General features: G+C 30.0%; 1 protein-coding gene across 1 annotated transcript; it reads right to left on the reverse strand.

Annotated features, from left to right (window-relative positions):
* Window positions 1–88: 88 nt before the first annotated feature.
* LOC124913731 (probable indole-3-acetic acid-amido synthetase GH3.1) lies at window positions 89–2,469 on the reverse strand. Its single transcript, XM_047454147.1, has 3 exons — window positions 2,077–2,469; window positions 1,846–1,947; window positions 89–1,715 (listed from the first exon to the last, which is right to left on the reverse strand). Exons 1-3 carry the CDS (start codon window positions 2,391–2,393, stop codon window positions 338–340), a joined length of 1,797 nt encoding a protein of 598 aa, XP_047310103.1. The 5' UTR covers window positions 2,394–2,469; the 3' UTR covers window positions 89–337.
* Between the last annotated feature and the right edge of the window lie 9,117 nt (window positions 2,470–11,586).

Genomic DNA, 11,586 nt, shown 5'->3' on the forward strand with positions numbered 1-11,586 from the left:
TTCATGACAGACACATCGCATTATTATTTATTATTTATTTTTTTGAATAAAGTTATTTAGTAATTAATTAGACAAAATTACAAAATACTTAAAATTTCATAACCACTTAAATTAATTAAAGAAACATAATTCATTAATACGATTAACACAAGAACTTCTTAAAGCTTACATTCTTAAAGCATCTTAATTAGAAACAAACAAAGATTATATATTTAAAGATCTTTTTCTTTTTCAAGTCCTCAGCATGTTTGGTCGGTAGCCAGCCATCTTTATTCTACATCTGAATCTGATCACGTCATCATTTCTTTCTAGGATACTGAGTTGACTCGGGTCATGATCAGTGTCGGCGGTCAGGGGTCCACCGAGGCAAACCAGGGCTAAAGTGAGTCGACACGACTCGCGAATCAAGTAACTCCATGATGGGTGCGAAAGTAACACACCTAGGTACCTTATACTGATTAATCGAGGCTCCTCTCGATAGAGCATAGTCCATTAACTCCTCAAACGTACCATTCTTCACCACCCGAATCTCAAGGGGTCCGATCGAGTTATCAGCCACACGACCCTGTCGGTACACAGTGTTCAACGACTCTTCCATGGCTAGGCAACACTGGTTCAACACGTCATCACTCGGTGAGTTAACTGGGTCCTTCACCATAAGTTCCCAATAAATTACGTAATGACCTGGGATAGTTGTGGTATCAGCATGGCTAGTGTACTCGACCACGCTCGTGTTGAACTCGGACAGTAACTCGGACGCGTTCTCGATCGCCTTTTGCAGTTCCGATTCGTCTGTCTTGTCCGAGTCAATGCTGAGTAGCACGTTCTTACGCCTGATGAACTTGAACTGCGGGGCCGAGTTGTAAAACCCTGTCACCAATAGTATGTCGCCGACTCGGTACCGGCACAAACCGGAGTAGGTGCTGATGATAAGCTCGTACTCTTTCCCAACCTCGACGTCAGCCAAATTGACAAGCTTGGGTGGGTTCTCACACAATAGTGAACCCGCAGACGGATCCTGCGGCAGAAACTCGAAGTAACCCATGTTCGGCATGATGGTGTACGAAACCTCGGACGGTTTCGACATCGGGTTAAGGTTAAGACCGAAGTAACATTCCGAAGACGCGTACATAGTACACGGCATCGGAAGACCGCCGCTATAGAACTCGAGCGTGGGGATGTACTGAGCCATGGCTCCAGTCACGATTACTTCTAGATACTTAGCGTTAGGCCAAATCCTCTTGATAATACCTTCCCAATTCTCGCCTTGACATTCTCCAACGATAAACTCAGCCAGTTCGGGATTAGGGTTTTGTAGAATCTTAGCCATGCAGGCCACAATAGCTGGATCTGTTATTTTAGGGTTAAGGGATCCAGATGAGATATCAGCCGCAAGCTGACGCCAGTGAAGCTGGAGGAACTTGATGGCACGAATGAGACCGGAGGCAAAGACGGCCCCCAAACGGAGGACTTTAAGGCGGGAGAGAAGTCCACAGATCATCTGAGAATACATACTCTGGAAAGAGTCCACACAGAGGATTGTTTCATTAGGGCTAGTTATAACGTTGTAGGGGTCGTAGGGACGGTTCTTGAAGTGCTCGCTTTTGTAGTAGCTGGTGAGTACGGGTCGGGCTGGTATTCCTCCGGGCGTTTTTGTTTCCGATTTGATGAAGTAAAAGTATAACCCTTTTCCCTTGTCCAGGTCCGGCACATATCTACCAGCATAATCATATCATAATAATTAATATTAGAGTAAAAAAGTACACTGTTAAAATTATTTTGTTTTACAGCTTCCAGATCCAATGATCATCAATAAAAGAACCCACAAAAGAATTAAATATGTACCGATTCATGACAGGCATGAGTAGACTGTAGAGTTTGGTCCTCCTATCCATCTCTTCATGAATAGTAGGCATCAGTTTTCTTTCTCCTGCAGATGTCCCCGAGCTGAAAAAAACAATTTTTTTTTTAACTTTTGTGTACAATTGTAACTACTACCATTAAATTTGTTTTTATTTGAACACATAGTACTAAAGCAATAAAAACCATTAGAAATTCTATGAAACAAAATAATACCTTGTGAGGAACTCGGAGATGGGACTAGAACAGAAGATAGGGGAGCGATCTCCGTTAGCGATACGTTGGATGTATGGCTGGAGATCCTCATAACTAACGACCGGAATGTTGGACTTGAAAGTGTCCAAGTCGGTTACACCGAAGCGTTCGAGGTATTCGGTGTTGCCGTTCTTGATTACAATCTCGGCCAACACGTTTTGTTGGACGGGGTCAGTGTTTATCGTCATGTCTTCAACGAATTGAAGGGCTTTCACATGACTCTCACATGTTGCCGGTGACAAGCTCGCCGGTGATAACAGACTGGTATCGATCGTCATATTAAGTATGAGAGAGAGAAAAAAAATTACTCAACAAGGAAGGAAGAAGATCTAGAGAGAGAAATGTATTGCTTGAGGATGGTGTGGCTTACTAAGACGATGAAGATGGTACATATTTATAGGAGGAAGCTTTGTCTCTCTCCACTCTCTCTCTCTCTAATGTTTTCAAATTTATCCTATTTTATTAATTTATATTTTCATTTTTTTATTATAAAGATTAGATTTTCAATACTTTTTCTTTGAAACTTGTCTTGGTTTATTTAAAAAAGATTGTGGGTTGTTGATTCTGAGGAAGATGTCGTAGTTTTTGATAAAAAAAATTAATTTTTCATAATTTGTTTTTGTAAAAAGTATAATAAAAATAAAAAAACTAATAAGTAGCCGGTTGAGAAATGCAAATTTGAAAAGTTTTAGTACAAATTTGTTTTCTTGTATAGAGTAGAGAAACAGCTATTGAATCAGTTATCCATGTTTGTTTCTTTGCTATATAATCTTAAAATAATTAAATGAATAAAATAAAAACGCAATTGTTTGTTTGTCTCAATAAGAAATTTTATAGAAAAAAATTGAGTGGTGTGAAGTTGTGAAGTGCCATGTCACGTATTACACGTGGGATATGGGTCAATATTTGCATAACCGGAAGGCGTCAAAGGACGATATAAAACATGCAAGTATTTCTTGGTCGTGGAAAGTGTCTGGCCGGAGGGAATCATGAAGGCCCACAACACGTCACCTTGTCTTTGGAGTAATAGGACATGTAGGGCCAACGTGTATGCCATGTCAGCATTATACAGGCTGTGACTTTTTGTCCCGTTACGACCACAAGCTTTTTTCTGGCTAGACTGTTGGTCACGGATAACGATGGCCTGCCGGCGAGCTCGGCAGTTTTCACTGTGCATGCCGTAAGGAGAGAGAAATTTCAAAAAAAAATTAGGTTTTGAGACTTTTTGGAATAAACTAATTATTTGATTTTACTGAGATTTAGGGTCCTTGATTTGGCTTTTAAAAGTTTAATTTGTTTTTTATTTATTTTAAAATATAAAATTATGTGAATTTAGTTAAAATGGTTATGTCCAAACTTATACAAGATTAGAAGGAAGTTAGGTTTAAACAAAAAATAAAACTATTAAAATTATTATATAATTAAAGTATATTTTATTTAAATTAAATACTTAAAAAAATTATAGATATTTTGTTTTTTTTTGTTCAAACATAAATTCAATTTATAATCCCAGTCTCCCTGAAGCACTTAGTTGAGCCCGTGTGCTGCAGCAAGTTATACATCGGTTAAATGTGTTTGCGGATTATATGTTTAACCCGTTGTTTAATTTTTTTTTTAAATTTAATTTCTAATTTTACCTTGAATTAATAAAACACATAATCTTATCACTTTTTTTCTATAATTTGAAATTTCAGAATAGATTAATATTAAAAACAAACCATTTTCACAATTATAACAAAAAGACCAGATCTTTATCATTTAGTACAACCTAATGCAATGTTTGTTAGTTTTAATGTGCCATCTTCAATTGTACGTGTATTTTTTTTGTCGTTCTTTAGGTGTGTAACGTGTGTTTCATTGTTGTGACTTTTTATATGTTTTTCTATTATATTCTTAAGGCCGTGAAAGAAAAATTGACACACGACTAATCCAAATAAGTCCTTATTTGCAAGATGAATTTTAAATTGATGATGAATTCTTGTTGCTAGTGTTGATAGCTTTTTAACGGTATAGGTTGTGTTTTGAGGAATCAAATTAGGCAATATATAATAATAATTAGATATAATTAAAGAAACCTAATTGTGGAGAAATTAAAGATATGATGTACAGGTTCACGTGGACAGCATAGGCCTAGGTGGTGTCATATCTAATCTATTATGCTAATTAAGATAAAGTTTTTTGGTTTGTACATGTCCTCTTTGTCAAATTCTAGCTTGGTGCCATGTTAATGTGTTATTAGGATGCACATATTAATTAATTAATAATATTATAACTACTTTTATTTTTTTAATCTCCACATTGTTTTCATCGCCTTGCTTTCAGTGTTTAAGATTAAAATAAATTAATTAAACACCTTAATTAGTTTTTGATTACATTAATTAGTCTGCAATATTGATCTCTTTCACCATTTCAGATTATGCTGTTTGGATCTTTTATGCTACGTTTTATTCCTTACAGCAGCTGCCATGGACTTGTCATTGTCTCAATGCTTTCTTTATATTAATATCACAAATATAATTTTTTTTTTTTGCCAAATGAATTTTTAATGTGTCTTAGTCATGTTTATTGGATGATCATAACACTAGGTATACAAAAAGATATTGCCTAGCTATCTGATTTATTACGACAATTTTCACTCCTAAAAATTGTTTATAAAATATCGACATAATAATTAGTTTATAGTTAGGATTCTTCCACATGAGCACAAACGTAAAATTTGTCGGAAAATTTTCAGATTTAGAGTTGAGTTTAAACAAAAATAATTAAATTTATAAACTTATGTAAAAATATTTTTCTTTGTTAAGTATCTCATTCAATATATTGTTTTAAATTAGATAATATTTTAAAAAATATTTTTATTATATATATATTTTAAAGAGAAATGATTAGGTGAGGGAATTTGGTGAGGGATTGACTTGGCATAATCTTATTCGCTGAAAAAATCAAATAATTTCTCTCTTTTCTCTCTTTCCTCCCACTTTTACATTTTCCAACCAATGAAGGTGATGTCAAGTCATTCCCTCACCAAATTCCCCCACCAAATTCCCTCACTCTATCACTCCTCTATAACTCATATTTAAATTCAACTTTCTTTTAGCCTAAACACTCAATTATTGGTTATTTCTATATTTCTTAGTAGCAAAATCTATTTAGCATTGTTAATAATCGAATTTTACTCATTAGTTTCTATATAATTAAATTTTTTTAGTACTAATTTCTTCTTTTAACCTAAGCACTCTTTTATTTGAAGTGAGATTCCTGTCTAGAATTGAGAAAGTTTGGAGAAAGAAAACTGTACACCAATTAAGAAATAATAGAGGTGGATGCATGCACACAAGGAAAATAATGTTTTATGAGAAAAAAAAATCATAACTAAAACATGTTGGTATGGACAAATCCATTACTAATGGAATCTTTATATGGAAAATTATAATGCGTTTACTATGTATATATGTCCCAACCTAGTCATCTATGGTTTAAGGGGATATTTTGGCCTATTTAGGAAAAGGTAAAAATGTCAAATTGGCGTGTAAATTGTAAAGATAAAATATGCACAACTGCAATTATAGTAATTAGTAAAATATCTCTCTTATATATTAGTGGTGAATATCTCTATCTTAACTTGAGGTCATAGGTTCGAGTTGTTCGCACTTGTTAATTGAATTGATGTGTTTGTAGAATATGTGTAAATATAATTCGGGAAGATTAATCATATATGTTCGTGCCTCCCATTGAGATCCTCGATCAAAAAGATTCAAAATCTGTTTAAGCTAGAAAAGAACCAAATGTGACCCAATAATTAAGGAGTTCTAATATAATATTAGAGCTAAGTTTTCTTTTTCAATCAAGGTTACATTAGTTATTGATGAAGGATTTTAATAAATTTTTAATATTTATTTTCTGCTAGATTTCTGTTGATTTTTTATTTTCTTCAACTATTATAAATTCAAAATTTATTTTTACTTGTTGTTCCCTTCGATATTCAATTCTCGTGAGATTAATATATTTTCTTTATTTTAATAAGAGCTAAATTTTCATTCATGAGTACACATAGTCATAATTTTCCTTCGTCGCCTTTATCAATTGTTACTATAACCATTTATATTGGACTCTCATAAATTTATTATTATTATTATTTTTTTAATAATAATTTTTCATCATTTCTTTTTAGATTTTTTTGGTGTCCTTATTTTCTTCAGCTATCATAGTTTGTTTTAAAGCATCTTAATTTGTTGTTTCATCCCAGTATATTATTTATATGATATTTTAATTTCTTCACTGATTTATTTAATCAATACTATTATCTCATCGTAGGATGTACTTTTTTTATTTTCAGTTTGTTACACCCCAACATTCTATTTCAATTAGATTATACTTCTTCACTGATTTATTTAGTTAACACACTGTTAATCTGTCGTTGAAAAAATTAATATAATTATAATTTCATAATCTCGTCTTTAACTTTAAGTTGTACAAGTCTCTTAAATCTTGAGTTTGAAAAGAGATATTATCATTATTGTATTAGTTTTACAATGTTCTAACATATATAATTATATATATAACATTCATTAAAATAATATTTGATATTCTAACACTTTCCAACCTCTTGTGTCTCTATGAACACTAATGAGAATATAAAACAATAATATTTGATATTCTAACACTCTCCAACCTCTTGTGTCTCTATGAACCCTAATGAGAATATAGATTTAAGTGATATAGTTTTCATTTTTTGAGAGCTTTTAGAGAAGAGAGTGAATGACAGGTTTATTTATTTGTTTTACTAATTATCTCTCATATCATATCTATTCTTGTTTTGATGATGTTTCTACAAATAAGATGTGTGGTTGATTATTTGATATTATTTTTTGGATTTTTTTATTAATAATATATAATGAATCTTGTCATAACTTTAGGATGATTGTTAACTGATTTTCACCATCTTTTTATATCTTTGGTAAAAATAAAGTAAAATGATTTTTCTTTTTCAAAATAAATTAACTAAATTATTGATACTTTATGATATTGACCCTTCTCATAAACTCTTACATTAGTATTTATTAATACTTGTTTTAATAAAAAAAAATCTTAAGTAATTTATGTGCAATTTTAATATGCTTTGAGACAGATTTAATAGAGGGAAGAAGACCTTTGAACATTATTTTCTTTCGTAATTGAAATATTGTGGCATATTAATCATCAATTTATCACTCATGCCAAATATGTTTTACATGCATTATTAAAATGGTGCAAAATTATTTGATTTTACAGTCATATTATTGTCACATTGTTTCTTTTACATGATTAAGTGTTGGTTGCATAAAGGGAGAACCTTCTTTATGATAATTTTATTGAGGGAGATAGATAGGTTGCCATCAATAAAAAAAAAGGTACTTTTTTATTTTTATTTTTGATTTTTGGCTGGATCATTTCTCAAAACAAAAGTAACAATAATATCTATTAATTTGTTGTTTTATGATGATTATGCTTGCTTATTTATATCAAAAATTAAAGTGAAAAAGACATATCATAGACACTTTCACAACTTAAATAGTAATTTGTCCCCCATATATATATATATATATATTTTTTATTTTATTTTAGAATAATAATATGTCTTCTAAGTTAAATAAATAATAAAATCAGCATAAGTTTGGCCGATCTAGAGCATTAATTTGTTTTGTACTTGGGCCATGTTCATATCGTGCCTTGTCATTCATTTGACGATTGTTGTTAAAAGAAAATGTAGCGTCAATCATTTCGGTTGCTATCTAACGTAACAAAATCGTGCCTTAAATTTGTAAAATGAGACAGACCTTCACGTAATTTTTAATTACATTTTAAATTTGTTATAATCTTCTAATTAATTTAATTTGTTTTCATTTAAATCATATTTATATTGTCCACTCAATTTATATTGTGCATTTCGACTAAGGAATGAAGAATCTTTCTCCTGTTACATGAATCTAATTTTCATTTCATCCAGAGAACTCATATTTTTCTTGTTAATGTCTTTGCCTTTTGATCTAATAGTCTTCTGTTAGATAGGAAGAAATTTGATAAATATCGATAATTCTCGAATAGATTATAAAAATTGAAAGATTCATTAGATAGTATGTTTTGTGAGACCACGAAATCCAATCTCAAATGTCCATATTTAACATATTGTGACGGGCAACTTCAACAAAAAAAAAAGAAATGTAATAAGTACCAGAGTTAGCTGGTGGTGTTTGCTGCATGGACCGAGTCGACATGACCCATTGTCCATCTCCACCGTATACAAATTTTAGAAATGTATTGTAAATAATTTAAAAGTTACATCAATTTTAGCAATAACATTAATGGATCTTGTTACACCAAACAACACCATTAGTTGTATTAACCTAGCTATTATACAATTACTTTTATGTGTAGCTAATTATAGTAGCTAATTAAAGATAGTTGAATTTGTAAATTTCACCTAAAATAATAAGCACTCTACTTGTTGAATTACTAGTCATTTTAAAAAAAGTTTTTCAACTAATTAAGAAAATCAATTTATTTTTTCAATTAATTAGACAACATAATCTTACTAGTTATAGATATTTATTGCAAAAACAATTATAGCACGCTCTATATATAATGAGACAACAGATTAAGTATGTAGCCCGAAAATACACTTAATCATTTAACTGGCATAAAATTAACGTTGACGAGCTCGAACCCAAGTATATATATATATATATATATATATATATATATATATATATATATATATATATATATATATATATATATATATATATATAATATTAGAGTTGTAAAAAATTAAAAGGTTAAAACTTAGATATTTCTTTTTATAGTAATTAGGAAATAAGTGAATTAATTAATTAAAATATTTAGTCACTCAACTAATGATGGGTTAACGTGCTTCTTTTTCTACTTATTTGCTTTAAAAAATTTCTCCATATTTTCTAGTCAAATTTGAAACCTTACCTACCGTGTACTTCATACATTTCCATAATTTCTTTGGACTTTATGAGCCAGTTTACCCAATATAATTTAATATGAAGTCTAACTTTGATTTTAATTCATTTCTTTTCCATTTTTGTAGGGGTGAACTTTTTATGAGTATATTTAGCAGCCTTATTTGAAGTAGATTAGATCATGTAGACTGCTTTTAACTTTTTTTAATTGGTTTTATCAATATAGTTACTATTATATATATTACATTTATTTTACCTCTTAGTCTTAGTAATCTGATAATATATATAGTTTTAAGTAGGGATGACAATGATTACTCGTATGATCAATACATCAATACCGGTTGGTATCCGATGATTGAGTTCGGGTATTTTAAATCGGGTATGGGGAGGGGAGAAGGTACCCAGTCGGGTACGAGATCAGGGATGAAGAGTATACGAAACCAAACCCGACACCCGACTACATTAATATATATATATATATATATATATATATATATATATATATATATATATTGCTAAATATTAATGTGACTTTTCACATCTTATCATTATCTTTGTCATAATTACATAATTTAATTTGATTTATCACATTCCACTCTTACCCACACTTCATTATTTATTTGTACTTCTTTTTTATTATAAAAAACTTATTTCTCCTTAATAACTATTTTATTTTTTCTCTTCATCTTCAACTATACTCTCCTCCCTTCTTAATCTTCATCTCTTAATATTTTTTAACATTTCCTCTGTCTTTCTTCTTCAATTATATTAACAAATTCTTTTTCAATTATATTAACAACAAAATTGTTATGTTCTTTGACATCTATAACTAATGCTTATTTTATTTTTATTTTTATATTTTGATGTTACTACTTTAAAGTTATTTATTGTTTAGTTATTTATTAATGTTTTTTTATCTTCATTTTAATAAAATATATAAATTTACACTTTATTCGGGTAAAGAGTACTCGACAAATCAGGGATGGGGAAAATATAGAGATACCCGTCGGGTTTGGGGTCGGATAGTAATTAAAATGAAAATTGGGTACGGGAATAAGTATTTCACTTTCCAATGGGTAGGGTACCCGTTGTCATCCCTAGTTTTAAGGATATTACATGCTGTGATTTGCACTAAATTCATATCGAGAAGTCTAAAAAACCATATAAGGTGGAGTGTTTTTTTTTAACTTTTTTTTTCAGATTTCAATACATACTTATATTTTGTTTGAAATGATTGTGTGAAGCGTGAACAATGAATTTTGGTTAGTTTTTTAATATAATATAATTTATTATTATTATTTTGGAATACTCAACTTAGGGTTAAATTATAGAGTGAAAATGTAGAGCATATGATAGTAATTTAAAATTGTGGCATGATTAGTTCAAATAATAATATTTAGATGTTTTAAATAATTAAATTCAATATTCATAACGAAGATTCATAATTTAATTTGTGATTATTGACTTTGAGTTTTCATACTATAACCATTTAAATAAAATAAAATAAAATAAAACACCTTTAATTTAGAGTAAGGTGTTCACTTATTTTTACAAACGTCTAAAAACGGTATATTATTGTAGCATAATTCAAATAATAATATTTAGAGATTTTGAATATATTAAATTCAATATTCATAATGAAGATTCATAATTTAATTTGTGATTATTGACTTTTGAGTTTTCATATTATAACCATTTAAATAAAATAAAATAAAACACCTTTAATTAAAGTAACGTGTTCACTTATATTTACAAACTTCTAAAAACGTATTAATTTTTCTCCAATAACACTATCATTTTGGTAAAAAAAACAAACACTGTACCGTATATAATAAGATAACATGACTTTTTTAAACAAATTTCTAAAATCAATATAACTTTTTCTTTAATAAGCAAATTGGTAAAAGAAAATGGCATAATTCACTGCACAATTGTGTATATTATTCGACTAGTTTGACTTTAATTCATATAATGAGATTGAATTACCAAAATATCTGAATTTCATCTTTTGTGAATTAGATCAAATAACCTCAAAGTATATAGAAAATGATCAATTAAGGCCCACAACTTTCTAACTTATAATTTAAGCTCTCAAGTTATAAATGTTAAATCATATAAGCACTGTTTGAAATGATAAAATGTTTATTTTAACTCAATAGGTACTAGTAGGGTGTAAACGAGCCGAGTTGAGTTCGAACTAGTCCTGACTCGAGTTCGACTCGCCTCATTTTTAATTGGCTCGGCTCAAGCTCGAACTTTTAATATTAAGCTTGAACTCGGCTCGATCATATAACCATATGCTTGAGTTTAGTTCGAAATGCTCGAATTTAAATATATTTATATATTAATTTTTTATATTAAAAAAAATATAATGGAAGTTGAGAGTCCATTCATCGGACCGTACAATCCTTCGCGTATTTTTTTTTTGTTTTACGCCCTTAACTCTTCCTCAGCCAAGACTTGGTTCACGTAAGAATGGACGTATTGGTTCGCATAAAATTCGCGT

Source organism: Impatiens glandulifera, chromosome 9 (assembly GCF_907164915.1).
Source record: "Impatiens glandulifera chromosome 9, dImpGla2.1, whole genome shotgun sequence".
Taxonomy (NCBI): domain Eukaryota; kingdom Viridiplantae; phylum Streptophyta; class Magnoliopsida; order Ericales; family Balsaminaceae; genus Impatiens; species Impatiens glandulifera.

Excerpts from the sequence above, each read along its gene's own strand:
- LOC124913731 (XM_047454147.1), bottom strand. The coding sequence starts at position 2,393 with ATGACGATCGATACCAGTCTGTTATCACCGGCGAGCTTGTCACCGGCA. Across the intron at positions 1,948-2,076 it reads ATCTCCGAGTTCCTCACAAG|CTCGGGGACATCTGCAGGAG; the intron begins GTATTATTTTGT and ends TGTTTTTTTCAG. Across the intron at positions 1,716-1,845 it reads CTCATGCCTGTCATGAATCG|ATATGTGCCGGACCTGGACA; the intron begins GTACATATTTAA and ends TTATGCTGGTAG.